The sequence below is a fragment of the Mesoplodon bidens genome (genome assembly GCF_964165515.1).
Source record: "Mesoplodon bidens genome assembly, chromosome: 3".
Classification (NCBI taxonomy): Eukaryota; Metazoa; Chordata; class Mammalia; order Artiodactyla; family Ziphiidae; genus Mesoplodon; species Mesoplodon bidens.
In genome coordinates, this window is record NC_138178.1 from 53,512,409 (window position 1) to 53,534,616 (window position 22,208).

At 36.4% G+C, this 22,208-nt stretch overlaps 1 protein-coding gene across 1 annotated transcript in view; it reads right to left on the minus strand.

Annotated features, from left to right (window-relative positions):
• Positions 1–22,208, minus strand: part of HERC1 (HECT and RLD domain containing E3 ubiquitin protein ligase family member 1) — a 211,730-nt gene that overhangs the window by 111,403 nt on the left and 78,119 nt on the right. The window contains exons 14-24 of the mRNA XM_081228054.1: positions 21,145–21,366; positions 17,995–18,147; positions 17,737–17,869; positions 16,187–16,378; positions 13,770–13,991; positions 11,113–11,286; positions 7,297–7,411; positions 7,087–7,207; positions 5,113–5,284; positions 2,242–2,554; positions 1,674–1,794 (exon numbers count right to left, since the gene is read on the minus strand). Coding sequence (XP_081084180.1) covers positions 1,674–1,794; positions 2,242–2,554; positions 5,113–5,284; positions 7,087–7,207; positions 7,297–7,411; positions 11,113–11,286; positions 13,770–13,991; positions 16,187–16,378; positions 17,737–17,869; positions 17,995–18,147; positions 21,145–21,366 — 1,938 coding nt within the window. The remainder of the gene's footprint in view (positions 1–1,673; positions 1,795–2,241; positions 2,555–5,112; positions 5,285–7,086; positions 7,208–7,296; positions 7,412–11,112; positions 11,287–13,769; positions 13,992–16,186; positions 16,379–17,736; positions 17,870–17,994; positions 18,148–21,144; positions 21,367–22,208) is intronic.

The following is a 22,208-nucleotide window of genomic DNA, read 5'->3' on the forward strand; positions in this document are numbered from 1 at the left end:
AGGCCCTGTGGAGAAGTTGTGTGGTATGTTCATGGAAAAGCCAAGAGGTCAGTGTGGCAGAAGGAGAGTCATCAAGAAGGAGAGTAGCAGCAGAGGAGATCAGAGAGGAGTGAGGCCAGGATATGTAGAGTCTTATGGGCCCCTGCAGGGACCTAGGCTTCTACTCTGAGAAATAGTAAAGTCATTGGAGGTTTTGAGGAGAGAAGTGACATGATCTGTTATAAAACTGTCACAGGGCTAGGAGACTAGATAATGAGACTGATCAATTTGGAAAAATAAATGGACAGAGAGGAATCTCAGTAGACGGCAAGACTGGGAACGTGAACTGGGAGCACAGAGATAATAACGGGAATGAAGAATAAATGGAGGAAGAACAAACAAAAACATACAATGAAACTTGCTTGAAGACACTGTTCAACTTTCCTCAGAGGAGGAATCTTTCATGCTTAGAAGTTTCTTTTAAACAATAGCTTCGTGTTTATGTAGCACTCTATACGTCTCAAAAATATTTTCACATCCAGTTTCTCAATTCGTAAGAGAAGAATTTCAGAGCTAAAAATGAATCTTATCAATCATTCAGTCCAAAAAACCCAGAGTTTCCGTTTGAGCTGTCATGTGACATGACCAAGGTCTCAAAGCTATTCATCAGTAGGATCAGGTTCTGAAGCCAAGTCTAACACATTACCACCTACACAACAGGCACTACTATCCTCATATCATACAACAGGACACTAAGGCCCAGAGAAGTCAAGTAGCACATACAGATTCACATATAAGGCAGAGGATCAGCCAAAATGAAAATCGAGCTATCAACTCTAAGTCCAAAACTATTCAAATAGAAGCTATCTATTAGACAGTTTTCATTCTGTAATTTATTTTACCCGTCACACTATAGCATGTATTACTTTCTACTTCTTATATAAATCAGCATCGCACTTCTTTGATTTTTACCTTAAATGCCTGCAGTTCAGGTCCTGAGGCTTTTTTGACAGGGAACTGAGAGCTACTGAAAGATTTTAAGTAGAGGAGATATAAACAGATTTGTATTTCAGGTCTATTATTCTAGTGAAATGTTGAAGATGGGCATAAGACAAGAGACAGGGCAACCAGTTTGGAGGTTTTTGTACCAGGCCAGGCAAAAGAGAAGGAAAGTCTGAGACAGAGCAGTGGCAAGAGGGATGGGCAGGACATAGTACAAAGATATCAAGAGTAAAATTTTCAAGGTTTGACTAATTGGACTGTGGGGAGTGAGGAGGTTGCAGGGACCAGGAATTAAGAAAAAGTGGAGTCAAGGATGAACCCAGGTTTCCAGCCTGGGTAGTTAATAGTAACACTTACTAAGATAGGGAATGTGAGAGAACAGGTTTAGGAGAAAAATGAGTTTATTTTTGGATAGGTTAAGATTGTGGTCACCTGAGATGTTCAGGTAGAACGTCCATCAAGGAGTCAAATACGTGAATTTGGAGTTTAGGAACAAGTCAGAACTAAAGAGAGATATCTGAGTCACTAACATATAGATGATAAATACTTATGCAATATAGTTATCTCATTTCTCTTAAAAGTTCCTTTAAAAAAGTTTTTGTATATCTAAAACAAACGTATATTACTTACTCTAACCAAAGTCTTAGGGAGCTATACAAAATTCCTTCTTTACTAAATCTAGGTATACCTACCAGTGCGTAACCCTCTTCATCTGATTCAGGCTGAGACAAATCAGATTCACTCCTCGATTTGATCAGTCTATAATTTGGACTTGCGTGGATTAGCCGGCTCTCTGCAGTAAGACTTTCACTCCTGTCTCACATGCACAAAGAAAAGTTTTTCGATTTGGGACTGTTAGTGAACATAAAATTGAATGGAACTAGCAGCATAGAGATAAAACACACACACAATGAGGAGTAATTATGTCTGTCAATGGAAAACCCTGGCTCTCAGTCAGGTCTAAGCACAAAGTCCTTCTCAATTACATCAGAATAACTTCCAGGCCACTAAATTACAGAATTATGCCGATCAACTACTGTTGTTTATATGTGTGAAAAATTGTGCCTCCTCATTTAATCATAAATTTATACTCCAGGCTGAATTAGTATCCCTCTTTACATTAAATTCATCCTTGTCAATCTGTATTTCCTCCTCCATGTCTGTGTTAATTTCAGAATACAATAAGCGAGAATAAACCATTTCAATGCATAAAGAAACAAAGAGAGGAGAGAAATGTTTTAAGTTTCTAGTCAGTCCCACCTGGTCATAAGTCCACCCCCTTCAGAGGCACTTGTGGAAGGCTGCTGCAACTGTCCTTCTTCCCTTCGCTTCTGAAGCTCATCAATCACAGGACTTACTCCTAATATTAACAGGGCACATCGATGGATCACGGAGTTGCAGGCAGCAGTGTATACATCCTGACCCTCAGGAAGGTCTGTGCTGACCCTTCGCTCTTGCTGAGACTGAGGAGGTGGATCATCAGCTCGAGCCCCAGACCCTGCCCCACTGTTCATTCTATCTCGATCTCGGCTACGAGCTACTTCACGGGCTGAGAGGAAACACTGAAAGATTTCTGTAACATGTAACACAAAAACAAGGTCTTAACACATGGGGAGAGAAGAGCAAAGAAAATAACAATAAAAACAGTCAAAAAGTTTGGACCAAAAACTTACTGAAAGAGGGAAAATCATTTTTTAGACATTAAATACTAAGTAACTAAGTTAAATTTTATCAAAAATACATGTATAATATTAAACTTTTTATAAAAATTACAATAGGAAATACTTATGCCTTTACAGAATTTAGATTTGGTTGATTCTATTTCTACTCTTATGAGTTTGATCAGTGGTTTGCAAAGTGTGGTTCCAGAAGAGCAGCATCAACATCATCTGGCACTCCTTAGAAATGAAAAATACTGGGCCCATCCCAGACTTTCTAATCAGAAGCTCTAGGCATGGAGCCAGCAATGTATGTTTTAACAAGCCCTCCAGCTGATTTTGAAGGCCATTAAAGTTTGAGAATCACTGGATTAGATAAAAATAACTCCCTATTTCTGAAATGTTCACAACCTTGGTTTGAAATTGTCAGGTTACAAAAGAAACAGACAAAAGTTAAGTTGCATTAGTTATAATGAAGAGCCCCCTTTCCCCTTCCGAAGTCCATATAATTCCTAATACCTACACTTTGTTGTATTTTAAACATATTACATAAGCACAACCATTAAAGGTCTTTGCTGAAACAGAATCTGGTTATAATAATATGGCCAAGACTGCCCCCAGAGTCAAATAGTATAACCAGGAATGTCCATCTTATGCCAGCTCTTCCCAATTCACAAGTGTAAAAAGTGGGTTTAACAAGGTTCCGATGCAGTGATAGGTATTTCACAATAGGAAAAGAATATTTTACTCAAATTTGAGTGAAGATGGTATTTTTAATGGGGAACCCAGGCAAAAAAGTTAGTAAAATACTAGATTTGTCTGTTAATATGGAAGTACAAACTTTAAAAATGCATATGTATATTTCAAAGTATTATTATGACAATATATTCATTATGCTGTTGAAAGTCCCTTATTTCTAAGAAAATCAAAGCAACGAACTAACAGTCTAGAGCTGGAAATCAGTTAAAGTAATTAAGAGAATGGTTACTGGAATTTGGGGCAGACCTGGTTCTAATTCCAGCTGCTACGAACAGTGGCCCTAGGCACATAATTTTGCCTCCTTAAACCTCAGTTTGTCCATCTTTAGAACAGGGTAATACTAGAAATCATCTAAGATGGAGAGGATTATGAGTTAATCTATGTGAAGCATTTGACCCAGTGCCCAGCATATAACTGATGCTCAAAAATGGCAGCTAGTATAAAAATTATTACTCCCTGGGTAACTATTATGCTTTCTTTTAATATAATTGAGGGTTATCTTTTGTTACTGTGCTTTCCCCTTTGGTCTTTGCTTTTAGGAATTTCTAAACTAAGTCTTAAGTTGATTTGTAAATGTTCCCTCAGCCTAGGTTTTAAAATATAATTATTCTCTGGGAATTCCCTGGTAGTCCCGTGGTTAGGACTCAGCGCTCTCACTGCTGGGGCCCAGGTTCAATCCCTGGTTGGGGAGCTAAGATCCTGCAAGCCATGCAGCACAGGAAAAAAAAAAAAAATATATATATATATATATATATATATATATATACACACACACACACACGTTTTATATATATATATACATACACACATATATATATATTTAAATATATATATATATAAAACTATTCTCCACCTCCTCATCTCCAATCCCCTCTTCTCCATTTGGACCTTATATTTCTCCTCTTGTTTTAATGGGTTTTGGCCTTGTTTTGAGTCACCTCAAAATCATTTTTAGAAGTATGCACAACACAGATAAATTGATAATAAAGTAAGTGTCAAATTGATTGAAATACATATACAATCTCAATACCAAATGCATAGATGGCCAAAATGTTTTAGGCTACAAAAGTAAATATACACTTTAACTTGAAACAGCCAGATCACTCAAAAGATAACAAATGTTTCAAAGCTTCCATATTTCTCTTTAAACATCTAAATGATTACATTTTAAAACTAACTGTAGCCTTGTAATAAAAAAGTATAAAAATGTCATTCACCAGCCAATAATATTCTCATGTATATTCTTGCTCTCTACTGAAAGCAGTGCAGTCAGTGGGGGAATTTATAATTTAAAAAGTTCTACATATGGAAAATAATTGGGCTCTCCTAATAGGCTTAGAAAGGGGCTCTCTTCCTCACCACCCAGAGGCCAGCCAGGCGAATGGACAACTTGGTACCCTCCAGAGAACATGCTTTGAATGTCCCTATCCAATGACTCATGGGCATCACTTCATGAATGAGACTCAGTGGAACAGGTACTGTTTCCAAAAGCCTGCTTCCAGAGCTTTTCAGCCCAAAACATGCAATCCAACAGCTTTAGAATGGAACTAGCAGTTGTAAGTACTGAAATGTAACTAATCAGATCATCAGGAGAATATCACATCTCTTTAGAAAAACTGTAAGGAAATGTTTTTGCCTCTCCCTTCTACAGTCAGTTTCCCTACCAAAAAGAATGCCACAGTGTGTATCTGTAAAGCAGGACGGATATACTCACTGCCCGCTGTCATCACTTCGTGTTCCCGTTCTTCCTCCTCATCCCCCGGCTCTGGATGTCCCTCTTCCCTATCTCGCTCAGCCTGTTCTTCCATTTCAGCTTCTTCATCAATGGTCCGGGTAAATGAATGCTCCTGAGGATCAACATCTGCAGAGTCTTGGTTTTCCGAGATCTTAAAGAAATGATCAGAGCTACCGCTGAATATATATTTTTTTAATTTTGAAAAATATCATTAAAACCTTGACTTTTTTATCATGGAAAATAATGCTAATAGCAGTAATAACACATGAATGTTACCACAAAAACAAAAGATATACTGGATAAATCTGAAAAGATTAGAAAGAATGTAAGTACACAAAATATACAGAAACATCTAACTATGCTCTCTTCCTCAATATTTTGATTAAAATGTCATGCTGTAAATTGACTCATATATATTGCTGTTCTGCTGTAAACTGCTAACTTAAAATGAGTTGAGTATGACACCAAGCATAAAAGGTAAAGAACATGAAATGTGATTCCATTCAGTCTCCCTCAAGCTGTGTTATTGTTACTCTGTATAAATGTTTAATAATGCTAATTTAAAACAAAACAGTATTTTTTAACCTTTTTTTTGGTGAAAAACTTTTAAGTTCTACTCTCTTGGCAAATTTCAATTCTACAAACAGTATTGTTTTTAATTATTTTCTTTACTTTGCTTGTCCCTGAGGAAACCAAAAATTAGAAATCTGGTAAGGACAATGTTAATTTTATTTCCCATGGTGGTTATGCTACCTAGCAGTCATCTAAAGAAAAGAGTCCTTACAACAGGGGTGAAGAGAGTCACAAACACCTCACATATTTCAGTATAAAGCACAAGTGAAATTTTTTAATGATATCCTCAGATGTACAATAAAAGTTATTTTGTGATTCATGATTGGATGGGGATACTGAGCAGTCAGTCAGACTCACAAAATACATAAGTCATGTATCTCCACAATATGTAAGTTTCAAATTTGAGACTCAACAAAATGGCTAATTAGTATATTTCATGGGCTTTCAAGGTCACTAACAAATAGTTGGATCCACAAATATTAAATCAGTGCATGCCAAAAGAATACTATAATACAAATGTAGAGATAAAGTTTGGTTTTTAAAATCTAAGATCTAACTAATGGAGTGCAAAGCATCTAACATATGATGTTTCAAAGTAAGCACTTCTGAAGGTGAGGTATCAGGCTATACTCATAATTATAGGATCGTGCTATCAGGATTACCAAGCACTTTCGAAATCATCTCATTTTTGTTGCAAGAATTACTTCTGGAACATCCTTAATAAAAGTTTTCAATCTTTACCTCCAGCGGTGGGCAACTCTAATCATTAGAAGGCTTTTTTCCTTACATTCAGCTAACAATGATTCTCCATTCAGTTGTTACCCTTTGGTCCTACCTGTGCCCTCTGGAACAACAGGGAACACATTTATTTCCTCTCCTACATGGAAGCCCTTTAAATATCGTTAAGGCACCTATCATGCGACTCCCCTTTGCTTTCATTCTCTAAGCTGAACATTTTTGACACTTTCCAGTTCTTGTATAAGATGATTTTCAGACCTTTAACCAATCTAAGTTTGCTAATATCCCTCATAAGTTATGGCACCCCAAATCAAATAGGATAATTCAAACGTGATCTGATAAGCGTGAAACAAAGGAATAACATTTCATATGATTTGGACAATTCAATTTGTTGTTATTACCTATATGGCCTAAGAATATATAAACTTCCTTAGCAGCCATATCACACTTGATAAATGGGTGGTTAAATAAACCCCCAATCCTCTACTCATCCAATTTTTTTCACTAGAAAAAGAACTATTCAATATTTATTGATCATCTGCAATAACTAAGCCACATTTTTTTCTCCTCACATACACCAATATGGAGCTATCTCTCACAGCTTGCAGAAAAACATAGAAATTAACTGATTTCCAACTTTACCCATCTGTCTCTTGATGATGACCTGGTCTGAATAAGTTCAAGGTTCTTGCAAGCAAGTAAACGACTTCGAACTTTGTACACACAACGGTACACTTCTGATAAGCTTTTACCAGGTTGATATCTAAATAAAGAACCAAAATAGAAAAGTTACTTAATTTCTGACATCATGAGAGCAAATGATTTGTCTGAGGATGGTTTTAAGTTACTTGCCGGCTTTCTCCACATGCTTGACTGAGTAAATTTGTGTGTTTCAGAAGAGCTGCAAGAACAAATCTAGACACAGTGTCCAAGAGTGACTCATTACTTAAAGTTGCACTGTCCCAATCTGAAAATAAAAATGATACACTGACATTTCACAGAAAACAGTTCAGAGGTAATTTTAATAGCTTTAGTAATCTAACACCTGAATTTTATCATTTTCCTAAGCAGTTATTTAACAAATGCACCTACTAGATCCCGCATACTGTGCTAGGAATACAGCAGTGAACAAAACTAAGTCCCAGATCTCACAGAGCTTACATTCTAGCTGCGGTGGGGGAGGGGTATGAGGAGACAATAAATAAAAACATTAATATGACAGATAAATGCTATGGAGAAAAATAAAGCAGGGTGAGGAGAACAGGGAATACTGTACTGTGTGGGTTTACTATTTTTTATAGACTGGTTTGGGAAGGTCTCCGATAAGGCTACAATCGAGCAGAGAGATCTAGATGAGGTAGGGGAAGAAGCCACACAAACAGTGTCTTTTCAAAAATACTATGTAGAGGCCCTGCCTGAGTTCAAGGAGGCCAGAGCAGCTAGAGCAAAATGTGCATGCACGAGAGTGGTAGGAGACATTAGAAAGCTGTCTGGGGTCCAGATCACATAGGGCCTTGCAGGCCATTGCAAGTCCTCTAGGTTTTACACTGAGGGAAATGGGAAGGACCATTAGAAACTGTGAACAGAGGTATGGGATGATGTGATCTGTGTTTTAAAAGCCTCACTCTAACTGCTGAGTGCAGAATTTACTACAGGAACAGCAACAGTAGAAGTAATTATTACAGTAATTCAGGTAAGAAATGATGGTGCTCAGACCAAAGTAGTAGCAGTGGGGTTAGTAAGAAGTGGTCAGACTCCAGATGTATTCTGAAAGTAGAGTTGAAGAAATCTGTTGATGGATCAGATGAACATGAGAGCAGACAAGGATGACTATAATGTATTTAGAATGTAGTTGGCTTTTACTGAGAGAAGAAGATCACAAGGACAGCCCTTTGGGAGTATAGGTATCTGTAATCAGGAGTCTGGTTCTGAATACTATGTATTAGACACCCTAGTAGAGATATTGAGTAAACTAGTCAATATGTATATATGTGGTATTTGAAGCCATCAGATACTGTGAATACATGTATATTTAGGTGGGTAAGAAATGAAACAATATTTGGACAGAGATGAGTATGTGCAATTGAAAACCCAAATCACAGCATTAGATGATGAAAACTAGTCAGCTGCTTTCTTTAATTCCATGTTAACACACCAGTTCTATACTTTAAAAATGAAATACATTCAGTAGATTCCAAATGGGGATGGGAGGTTTACTGTCTACTCCCAGAATGTCTGCTAGACTCTGTTAATTTGACAGATTTACCATGCTACTTAAAAACAAAAACAAACAAACAAAAAACATCCTTGGAAAATATTAAGCCCCAAGTTAACTTTATCTGTTCTTAATTCCTTTTTAAAACTCTTATCTTAAGACAAAAATTTTACAGCTTGGTTTTCCAGTCATTTCTGGATGCTTAGGTAAAAAATTAAGTTCAGACTTACCTATTTTACAGGTGAAAAAGTGAATATAAGCATGTAAGATTTTAAGAAAATCAACAGAGAATCTTAAAATGATAGTCTGTATTACACACAAAATTTTCCACACTAGGTTCTTGAGAGATCATCTGTTCCAAGGGATTGCTTGCTATTCTGAAAACTGCTATGACTTAAAATCAAACGACCCCATTTCAAGAAGGCTAATATTCAATTTAAAAGCAAACTGAAGTAACATCCTTTGCAGTACGTCAAATTTATCAGGGATTATCCTCCTGTGCAATGTTTGTAATAATAGGTTCTTTTAAAACACCTTCGCTAAAGTTATAGTCATTCATACCAAGCACTACAAAATGTTTCCACTACTCAGGTATAAAATCTAGGCTATAGTGTACAAGCAATTGAACAAATGGAGCCATAAGAGTTTTTATTCACTTTATGTTTATATCCAGTTTTTTAAAGTGCTCACTGAAAAGTAACAAGTGATAATGTGTTATAAAAGAAAACCTGGGCTTCCCTGGTGCCACAGTGGTTAAGAATCCACCTGACAATACAGGGGACACAGGTTCGTGCCCTGGTCCAGGAAGATCCCACGTGCCACAGAGCAACTAGGCCCATGCGCCACAACTACTGAGCCTGCACTCTAGAGCCCGCGAGCCACAACTACTGAGCCCACGTGCCACAACTGCTGAAGCCCGCGTGCCTACAGCCTGTGCTCCGCAACCAGAGAAGCCACCGCAATGAGAAGCCCACGCAATGAAGAGTAGCCCCCGCTCACTGCAACTAGAGAAAGCCCACACGCAGCAACAAAGACCCAATGCAGCCAAAAATAAATAAAAATAAATTTATAAAAAAAAAACCTAACCACACATTCCAAGAAAATGATGCAAGTAAGAGGATAGCAGAAAATACAACTTAGAAAAAGTAAGCTTTTTTTCTCCTCCACTATCATACTTTTCTACCACTGGTGAAAGTCAACACAATAGAATGAATAAATGAATGACAAATTGGATGAGATTAAACTTTCAAAGGTATCATCTCACTGGTGTTTTAAAGATCTGAATGATATGTATCTCATTTTTATTATATGAAGTAAAGGTGAAAATGTATTTACTTTTACCATTTTTATCACAGAAGGAAGAAAATCCAAAGACACAGGGGAGCAGGGACTAAAGAAAGAGCAATGTGGAGAAAGACAACTAGGGGTATGTGATTCTGAACAATCCAAGTCATTGTTAAAAGTGGATGGGAGCTAAAAAGAAACCAGGTATAACCTTTGAAAACTTGTACACAAAATTAATTTTATTAATCAAGTAATATTAGAAACTGAGATACCACTACACACTTGCATAGCACTTTACTGCTGTACTTAATAACATACCTCATTTCAAACTGGTATCTTCACTAGCACTCTAAAATGGGCAAGTGTTTTACACAGGAGGAAAATGACCAAGGCCCAGAGCTCAAACTTCCACATACACATCATTTCAGTTCTTCAGCAGGGCTCACAAAGGGAAGAGATTCATTAAACATACTCTTATACTAGATCCATTTATGCTGCATGGAATCCTTCAGTAAAATGCTGCCTCTGGATTTATTTTTCACACAAATCCCAATTTTCCCACAGTGGATTTTCTTCAAGTGGGATATATGTATATAAAAGAATACACAGGGTTTCATACCAAGCACTTCAAAATGTTCCACAAACAGGAATAAGAAACTGTTTTTAAAGTGTTAATTGTAGGGACTTTCCTTGTGGTGCAGTGGTTGAGAATCCACCTGACAATGAAGGTGACACAGGTTTGAACCCTGGTCCGGGAAGATCCCACATGCCATGGAGCAACTGGGCCCGTGTAACACCACTGCTGAGCCTGTGCTCTGGAGCCTGCGAGCCACAGCTACTGAGCCGGCATGCCACAACTACTGAAGCTCACGCTCCGTGACAAGAGAAGCCACCGTGGTGAGAGGCACACGCACCACAAGGAGTGGCCCCCGCTCGCCACACTAGAGAAAGCCCACATGCAGCAGCGAAGACACAACACAGCCAAAAATAAAAATAAATAAAACAAATAAATTTATTTTAAAAAAATGGTAATTGTAAAATCCCTTTTTCTATAAAAAAGTAATAGGGTAATCCCTGTGATTTTCTATTTATATATATTATACTATACTTATATTAGTTGGTATTATGAGCTATCTACATATTTAGCCCCTTTATCCTCTTCATCTTACCTTTACTAATAGCATAATCCTGCATGCTGATCCAAAGGCTTCGAGCCGGCTCTTTTGAACAACCCAATGCCAAGTCTACGTAGACAGCAATTTCAGGCCGCAATTTGTAATCAAAAGGCTTCTGTTCTTCATTTCCCGAAAGAGCTACTTCTAATAGGCAACTCATACATTTATCTAAAAAAAAAATTACACAAGTTATCGATTTCAAGCTTTGTAAATTTTGGTGCTACAAATAAAAGCTTACCATATTTACTTAATGCATATGAAATGATACATTTCAAACCATTTTAAGTAGATGCTACAAAGGTATAGTCCTTTAATGCTTCTCAATTGGGCATAGTATCACCCCTTTCTTTATGTGACTAAATGTAACATTCCAGGGAGGAGTTCTGGCATTTTGGTAGGCAGGGCCCTACATGTGCAGCACAGTCTTGTGTAACAAAGAACTTTCTTGCTCAAAATGGATTGATATCCTTGTTGAGAAACATATCCTTGTTGAGAAAAACAAGAGACTAGCCAAGATTTTTCTTTTCTTTTTGTAGACTTAAGGGAAAATAATCACTTCAGTATGATTTAAGGGAGATCAAAGATACTGATACTTGAACAATTTCTCAACTGATACTTACATTTGTTCAGGTGGTTCCTAACTTTCCAATGGGACATTTGGCATTAAGAATTCATTTTACATTTAAAAAACAAAACACTTCTCTAAATGACAGGTTCCTGGGCTAATACCCAAAGTCAATTTAACCCACAATATAACTAAATTATCATTTATTTACAATTTTACAGACAAGAGCCTCTTCCTAATATATGTAAGTATTTTTTTAGAAGCTACTGCTTATCTTTGTTTTTTATTATTATCATTTATTTTTGGCTGTGTTGGGTCTTCGTTGCTGCGCACGGGCTTTCTCTAGTTGCGGTGAGCGGGAGCTACTCTTTGTTGCGGTGCACAGGCTTCTTGTTGTGGTGGCTTGTTGCAGAGCATGGGCTCTAGGCACGTGGGCTTCAGTAGTTGTAGCGTGCAGGCTCAGTAGTTGTGGCTCACGGGCTCTAGAGCACAGGCTCAGTAGTTGTAGCACACGGGCTTAGTTGCTCCGTGGCATGTGGGATCTTCCTGGACCAGGGCTCAAACCCTTGTCCCCTGCATTGGCAGGCAGATTCTTAACCACTGTGGGAAGTCCAATATATGCAAGTATTTAAACATAAAATGTAACATTTTAATAGTTTCATAATTTTATAATTTAAAAAGTGAAAAATAACATTAAAACTGAAATTGATTATATTCATACCAAAGGCCAGTTGAGTAAAGTACACATAACAGAAATAGGAAGGTAGAGATAAAGATACTTTTGTCCTCAGGAGGACATATGGAACTATCACAGAGCTAAACACTGATAGCACTGGAACTACCTTTATGATGTTGAATACCCCTTGAAAAAAAACATGATTTTACTTTTTTTGATACAAACGTTCCTAAGTACCAGTCTAGCATTCATCAGCCATGGCTGGAATCACTTTCTGGTTCATAAATGAAACAATGAATATACACTCCTATTTGGAAAAGGAAGAAAATCTTCAACATCTCTCACTCCCACCCTCCAACCCTCCAACCCCAAAGCAGAAATCTCCACGATTTTTGTCATGGTTTCTACTTTTTGTTTCTCCTCTTGAGATTCTCTTAGATTGAGATTTCTCTTAGATTTTGCTTCTTGGACACTCTCTGAGTCTCTTTCTCTTATCAGAGAAATAATAAATTTAAAATCTAGGGACTTCCCTGGTGGTCCAGTGGGTAAGACTCTGTGCTCCCAATGCAGGGGGCCCGGGTTTGATCCCTGGTCAGGGAACTAGATCCCATATGCCACAACTAAGAAGTCTGCATGCCACAATGAAGATCCCACGTGCTGCAACTAAGACCTGGCACAGCCAAAATAAATAAATATTTCTTAAAAATAAATAAATAAAATCTAATAAGACCATATGGGCTATCTAATCTAACTCATTATTTTAAGGATTGAAATTAGAGGTTCAGAGAGATTAAAGGACCAATCCTAGATAAAACAACTACATCATCTATTCAGGAACTGGAGAAATCCTCATGTTCAGTCTGAGAGCTAGCCTACCATCAAAGTAGACAAATGGAAGATGAGGCAGGAAAGGAAACCCCAAAGGTATCATAAATGGGGAGGAAAAAAAGAAGGAATCACACAAGGTAACATCAGCTTGAAAGGAGGACAGGCTGGGAGGAGAAGGGACTGGCCCTCACAACTGAGACGTGTTTATGACCTGAGCCCTGGTAAGTCATGGTCAGTAACCTTCTATGAAGCAGTTTCATAACCTCCAAGCCCCAAAACACAAGTAATTAAGCATTTTCCCATTTTTATGAGTTAGATGACTTGCTCAAAATGAGTGATAAATAAAAACAGAGTAGAACCAGACCTACATTTCCCTAGTTCAGGGGCTCTTTTCACTATATGATGCTGCAGGACTTAACTGTTTTTCTGAGGGCTCCAAGTTACAGTCTTGGATCCCCTACCCTGCAAATGTTGCATTTGTTTTCTATCAGTTCTCTATTCAGCAAACCCAGAATAAGAGAAATCTCCAAAGGAGGTACAAACAGAAGCACGTATTCTAAATGCTGCAGAGAAGCACATTACCTAACTGAGGGGTATCCATTTCTACACCATCACTAAAAAGTGGTGTTTTCATCCAATATGCAGTGTCCTGTTCCTCTGGAGACACAGGCGAACCCTGAAGCATGCCACCAAGACATTGCCCAATAAGAAGAGCAATTGTTCTTTCCAGATCAACAAGCCACACCCAGGACTGGGCTGGCTGAGGTAATGGCACACCAGCAGGATCAATCAGTTCTGGCCCTCCTGAAAACAAAATCATTAGTAATTTATCTGGTGTTGAAGATTCTCAAGCTTTTTCATTTATATTGCACTGCAACAAGACACTGAAGCAAAATAATTTTATAATGAAAACATAGATTATAACACTTTCTGTATATATTCTCTTTAGTAGGCTAATTTAAAATACATTCAGGTAAGTTTGCCATCAAATAAAAATCTGCTTTGTAAAGTTACTGATTTTGAGATAAACAGTGAAACAGTACATGGCAGAATTATCCCCCATTGATTCTATTCCTACTTTTCACTATCCAGATCAAATTTCAACCTTAAGAGTGAGTAACTGGGGTAGCTCATCCCTCCAAAATCAAAACAAGAGTTGATCTAGTAAAATGACACTTAGTATTGTTCAATGCTTTTAAGGCCTGAATTCAGATCTGTCCTATACTAAGATCCAGACCCATGGTTTCTTATTGTACATTTGTTTTTAAAAGTTCTTCACTTAAAAAAAAAAAACAAACTACAGCTAGCCATAAAGATAAGAAGAGATATCAATGAAATCATAAAAGAAAAACACAAGAAATCAACAAATTCAAAAACTGGGTATTTGAAAACACTAATAAAATGGACAAACCTCTAATAAAATTAATCCAGAAAATAAAGATGGCATAAATTTTAAAATTAAAAATACAAAAAGAGGATATAACCACAGATACACTAGAGATTTTTAAAAACTATGTGTGAATATTATGAACAACTTTGTGTCAATAAGTTTGAAAACCAACAAAATGACATTTTCTGAAAAAATATCAATTTCTGAAACGGATTTGAGAAGAAACAAAAAGCTATAAGAGAACAATAACCACTAAAAAAAGAAAATTAATAGTCAAAAACCTATCTATAAAAAAACACCAGGGCCAGATAGTTTTTGTAAACTCTTATAAACCTTCAAGAAGAGATAACTCCTAAATTACACAAATTATTTCAGAGAAAAGGGAAAAAAAGGAAGATTCCAAACTGATGTTATGAGGTTAGTATAATTGCGGTCGTAAAAATGACACAAGGATAGCATGAAAACGGAAAATCATGGGAAAAAATCAGTTATGAACACAGATGCAAAAATCCAAAATAAAATGACACCTTCCTCGCCTAATACAAATAGAGTAAGTCTTAGCAAATTCTGAGATGCTTTAGAAAAACAAGAGTAAACCTGGAATGGCTCCATATAAAGCCTAATCAATATCCTGATACAGCTGTAACCTTAACACTTGACTTCATCTAAATCCAGTTGTCACCGAACAATGGGATATAAGACGGGCCCTCAAAGTATTCTGTCCAATCCCAATCTCTCCAGTAGAAGGAACCAAGGCTTCAAGAAGTTATAAGTGACTTGCCCAAGATCATACAGCCAAGTTCAAACAGAGCCAATACTAAAATCTAAATCTTTTTATGCCTTAGACCAGGATTCTTACCATAAAACATATGACCTCATTTAAACCTGAAAGGTTTTTAAGATTTCAGTAATGAAACTCCTTTGATAGCCTTAGGATAGACAGACTTCAATGGAAAAATACATTGATGTTTTCTAGACATGATATTTTAAGCTATATTCAATGGAATAAAATCATCAACATTTTATAAATTAAGAGTGAATTCGCATATTATGTCTAAAATCAAAATGCTATTTCCTATAAAGTACCTAAAAAGAAAAACACAGAGAGATAGGTTTCCAATTTCCATCTTTTACATTCAATCAGTTATCTACATATCCAACCAAAATACAAAATATTTTACTGTTGAATAGAGATTTAAAATTAAAAACGTTTGCATTTAAGAAATAAAACAAATCAATTCATTGATTGTAAAATGTGTCATTATGCTGTTGACTGATTTATGAAACAATGCCTCCTATCATCCACTGTAAGATGTATCCAAATTAAGCCATGTCAAAATTTGAAGAAAAGCATGTCTTGGAATCAATGAAATATACTACTCAAGCCTGATGATCAGATAAAGACTCTATTTGTGACACTTATATATAAGCAACTTTCTTAAATTTTCCCATCTCAGTTGCCCACTTCACACTATAAGCTCTTAGACAGTAACAACTTTATCTTTTGAGTACATTAAACAACCAAGTGTCAGATATGATTTACCTGATGCATGCAAGAGAAACAACCTTTCTCAAGCGCATTATTTGCTCCTTTATTATCTTTACTTACCATGAAGAGGCCACTGTAACTCTTGGTCTTCTAAAAGAGTGGCCGCTGGCAGGAGTCTATTAAGGCAATCAAGAGGTGGCAACAAGTCGAGGAGGTAACTCAATAAAGGCCGAGCTACTGACACTGGGAGTAACAGTAGGGAGTTAACAATCTGGCAGAGCATACTGCCTGCAGCTGAGACGTATATCACATCTATGAAGGGTAAGAAATTTAACAGGCATCAATTGTTTCAAACAAACTTAAAAAAAAAACCTAATAAATACTATTTTTGCCTAGAACTCTTTGTTGAATTATTATGTAACTCTCTGGTAGCTAGGGTTGAGTTAGTATTTACTCACTTTCAGAAAGTGTCGCCAACAGACACTTTATGGGAAAGCACAAATATCCTGTGCCAACAAATTCAAAGGATTATAGCTGCTTCCCTTAAAATGCATTATGAATTTCTCATTCACAAATTTATTCTCATTTTCAGATTTACTCAAGAAATATTTATTGAACACATACAACATATCAGGCACTATTATAGGTGAAAGGTGTACAGCTGTGAACAAAGAACTAAAAATTCCTGCCCTCATGGTGCTTACATTCTACTGTAGGAAGTCTTTTACGTTTTTTAAACCAAATTTACTTTTTTTTTAAATTAAAATCACCTCAAAACATCTGGCTTTTTTAAATTATCTGTATTGGTTTTTAATCAATTCTGTGTCAATATTTTATTGTATTTGGGGGCAAGAAGACCATTCAGAGATGAGCTCGATTTGAACAAATTAAGTTTTAGACGCCTGTGGAACAACAAAATGCAAGTGTCTAGTAAGCAATGGTTTTAGTTTCGCAGTTTATTTATTTCTTTGTTCAGAGAGGAAACTTCAGAAATAAGTTGCTTTTGGACAGACTTACCAAATTTTACCTATCTTTGGGATAATCAAGAAAAGGCACCTAGTAGGTAACTAGAGAAAGGCTCTTGTGTAAAAAAGGAGTTCTCAGCTAGATGCATATATGGGAGTCAACATACACATGGCAGTTAAAGACAACAGGACCAGATAAGATCATTCTCAGAGAAAAGAGGGTTGCGGGCAAAATTCAGAAGATCCTAAACATTAAAGGGCATGCCCAAAAAAGAGGAGCTTACAGGAACAGACTGAAAAAGAGTGGTCAAAGAGATATGTGTAAATACAGGATTGTGACTACACAGAAGACCAGAGAAAAGAAAGCGTTTCAAGACAGAAAGAGATGGTAAATGCTAAAGAAAGGTAAAGAAATAGATGAAAATCTCACTTTATGCCATTTAATATTAATCTTTTTGAGTATATATCATCTAATTCCTTTAAATTAGACCTCTGTCACACCAATTAGCGTCTTTTAAGATTAATCAGATCAATCACTGTTGCCATCACCCCAAAACCAAGATCAAAGGGATCTTCGATAACAAAGGAGATTCAACGTCATTCCTATTCCACTCAGAGGTTTCTGGCCCTCTTAAAGCTTTGGAAAGGCCAAGAACTCTTGCTTTACAACCACTGATTAAATATGAAACCCAGTACCAAACACACCTCTTAATTTTTCTCCAACGCTGCCATTCCAAGGGCTTTCTTTGAGCAAATTTGCAGAACGTGAATAAATATCTGTGGCATGAGGCAACAAGAGCTGAAGATGTTTATGAAGCAATGCCACACTGCTTGAGTTCTGAGGAAAAAAGTTCCTAAATTACTACTTTGGAAGATTCAAGGTAGAAAAATATCATGGCTTACCCAAATATCTGAGTTTCAAGGTCCCTGAGAAAAGACCATAAAAGGCAAAGAATCACATACCTCACTAATGTTATTGATATGGCAAAATGCCAGCAGCTGTTTCTGCAGTGAACATAGCAGTTCATGAAGATGAGCAGGCTGACTGTTCTCTGAAGACGATGTTCCAAGTAGAAATTTATCACTATTCTTTTCTAGCTCCCCAAATGCTTGATCCTAAAATGATACATAAATTAAGATTATATTTGAAGTGTTTGAAAGTGAAATTAATTTCCTACCATAAATGATTCTGATTTAAGAAGCCACTGTCTCCTTTCTCCCATTATTAATCTTTAAATCTTTGCTATGTTGTCATTAGCTATAAGGTAAGATTTATCAAGCAATTTCAATTTGTTTTTCCATTAAGAAAAGTTTCACCACAAAAACTTTTGTGGTTTTACCACAAAAACTTTGAAAATGCAGAAAACAAGATAAAGGAAAACAATACCCAAAGACAACACATTTCAACATTTTAATGCTATTGCTTTCCTGACCTCCTATGTAAAGGTTTTGTTTTCACATATTTGAATTTCGAAGAACACAATTCTTAGAAATTAAATTTATTTCTGATTATAAAAGAAGTAAGTGGCCTAAAGAAACATGACAACTAAATACAATGTATGATCCTGGATTTGGGGGGCAGGGGGAGGGTGCCATAAAGGACATTACTGGGATAACTGTAGAAATTTGAGTATGGACTATGTATTATACAATAGTTCTGTGTCAATGTTAAATTTCCTGAATTCAATAATTGTTCTGTTGTTATGTAAGAGAATGTCCTTATTCTTAAAAAATATAAGTGCTTAGGAACAGCCAGCATGACATCTGCAGTTTACTCTCAAATGATGGATGGAAGAAAGGAAACAAGGAAAGGCAAATTTGGCTGAAGCATACAGGAGAGTTCTTTGAAAGTTTCTTATAATTCTTGTGGGAGTTTTAAGTTATTTCAAGTTAAAAATATTTTTTTTAAACAGAAATAGTGTAACAAATTTAGAAAATACCCAAACTGTATTTTAAAAAACTTTAGATCACCATTTAGTCAACCACCGTATCTAATATTTTTTGTGTATTTCTTTCCTGATTTTTTTTGTGACTTTTCGTTTTTTTCATAATACTGCATATTCTATTTTTAGTCTTCTCTTTTCTAACAGATCCACAAATATTTCACATGTTTTCATAAGCCATGTGTACATAAAATTTGAGACATAATACTCCACTGAGTATATATATCATAATGTACTTAAACCATTCCCCAACTTTTAGATATTTCAGTTGTTTCCAACTTTTCTTTCTTATAATAATGATGTGATGAACATCTTTATGCATAAAGTATGGTCTTTGTTTATAAATATGCAAGAGAGAGTCACAGAACATTTTAAGGCCCTTCCTATATAAGCACCTTTGTAAGCAGCCAAATTAGCACTGCTAGAGACTGACTGAATGAATGTTTGTGTCCCTTCAAAATTCTTATGTTGAACCTAATCCCCAATGTGGTGGTATTTGGAGGTGGGGCCTCTGGGAGGTGATTAAGTCATGAGGGCAGAACCCTCGTGAATGGGATTAGTGACCTTACAAAAGAGACCCCAGGGAGTTCCCTTGTGTGAGGACACAGCAAGAAGACGGCTGTCTATGAATCAAGAAGCAGGCACCACCAAATCTGCTGCCTCCTTGATCTTGGACTTTCCATCTCCATAACTGTGAGAAATAAATTTGTGTTGTAGATAAGCTGGCCCACTCTGTGGTATTCTATTACAGCAACCCAAACAGACTAAGACCAGCACCATTATTTTAAAATCTTACAACATGACAAATTTGGTTAAATTACATCAGAAAGAAACAAAAATTTATGATTTTCAGCCTAAAAGCAGTTAGTATTTTATTTCCATTTCCATATAATATACACATCTACCCAGCCCTACTGGCATAAAAAAGGCACTACTTTAATACAACTTTGGGAAAAAATTTCAGTTAATACCAAATGGATACACTGTAACATTGTTCCCATTCCATTTGCAGCCAAACATCAGCTCAAATTTACATCCTTAAATCTGAAAGAAAATAATTCTATAGGAACAACTGTCACTCTGACTTAGTCAACAACCTTTTAAGTTGGGCAGAACAGAACACTAAGACTTGTACAGAAGAAAAAGAATATACAGACCTGACCCTGAAGAGTAGGAGACAATATGAAATGATACACAGACTATTCAAAGTTAAGTCACATAGTACACTTTGACTCTAAAAACTGATGAGAGGTATGCAGTTATAATTACATGGTTAGAAAAGGTTATTTGAGCAAGGATTCCAAGAACGGTCAAGTGTTAAAGAAGTCATAGATTGGCAGACAAGAAGAGAGAGGAGGAAATAGGTGTGCCACGCATGAGTTCAGATGAGTGTGGTGTGTAAGCCAAATGATGAAGGGTCTGAAAAAGTTCTGATTTAATAAAATGAGGTTATTTAATACAACAAGGTTATTCTAGCAGTAGGATGCTGAGAGGAGACCAGCAACAGTGACAACAGCTATAACACTGCTATTACCATTAGGTCGTGATGGCATGGATTAGAACCCATAAAAATGGAAAGAAAAAAAGTGACGGATCTAAGAAACACCAGGGAGTAAGAACTAAGAGCATCCTAATACAGAGAAAGCTATACTGTCCATTGTCTTCTCTCCTACTGACCAGCCTATTTTTAATAATTTAATAAAATAATAATTTTAATTAATTGACCAGCCTATTTTTAAACAATTTAAACCACATTGTTTAATTATAAGATTATATCTGGTAAGGTTAATCCTTTCCTCGTTCTTCTTCTCTTGCAAAATGTTGTTGAATATTTTTACCTGTTTATGCATTATACATTATACATTATACCTGTTATACATTATACATTAATGTATACATTAGTATCAGAAAAAAAATTGGTAAAATTCCAAAACAAATCTCTCTGGAACTCTCAACTACAGGTCATTTGGCACCCACAATATTTCAGAAGATCTGACATATTTTCCCCCTTTCGGGGAGTGGAGTTTAGTTTTACTTATTTCATAAGCGTTTAAATGTCAAAATACCTTGACCTGAAGTGATCCCTACCCCCTCCAAAAACAAAACAAGACAAAACCAACCCAAGTTTTATTTATTTATTCTTTTTAACGACAAAAAAAGAGCAACTTACTGTATAAAATCCTAAATTTCTTAAGAGAGTCTTCATCAAAATTTCAGCCAGATGGGTGTCTGGATGGCAGCTCTGAGTGCCATAAGGTTGATCCGACAGGTTTCCATAGCCAGTACATACAGAAGAGAGGTCAGCAGCATCGGAGGGTGAGCTATAGCCAAGTAAGGAGGCTACATGGGTATGATCTTGCAAACTTGTTAGAATAATATCCAGTTGCATTCTCTAAAGAAAAATATTTCCATCGATGAAATAGGAACACATAATAATTAGCTTAAAATGCACTAGAAAAGTAAAAAAAGGATCCCGGGGCGGGGGGAAATATATACTAATGATGCTAACTAATCCACTTAATATCCTAATGAACAATAATCTTTTAGGAAGTCTGTAATTTTTTTTTTTTTTTTTTTTTTTTTTTTTTTTTGCTGTACGCGGGCCTCTCACTGCTGTGGCCTCTCCCGTTGCGGAGCACAGGCTCCGGACACACAGGCTCCACGGCCATGGCTCGCGGGCCCAGCCGCTGCGCGGCATGTGGGATCTTCCGGGATAGGGGCACGAACCCGTGTCCCCTGCATCGGCAGGCGGACTCTCAACCACTGCGCCACCAGGGAAGCCCTGTAATTTTTTAAAAAGCTATCCCACTAATACCTTTTGAGAAATTGCAACTTATAGTGTTCTATTACATCCTTTACTACCTGAAACTCTTAAGCTAAAATGGCACACTCTACATAAAGATTTTAGCACTGTAAGTAAGAGGAGTAGACAATGTCAACAGATAAATTACACTATACATTCTTCTACAGAATTACCAATGAAACTATTTATTCTAATGTTTAAAATAAATCACTTCAAATCTAAACTAATACAAAATACTCATTGGAAAGCATCTGTGGCTATTATACTGCCAGTATACCACTTTTTCCCTCAAATCTATAACTCGACAATTGATTGTTCTACTTGGTTGAGCAAAATGTACTTATTTTAACGTACATAAGATAATAAAAATGGAAAGAAGAAGCATACTCGTATCATCAAGTACTTTTTCACAACAGTCATCTTCTTTTACT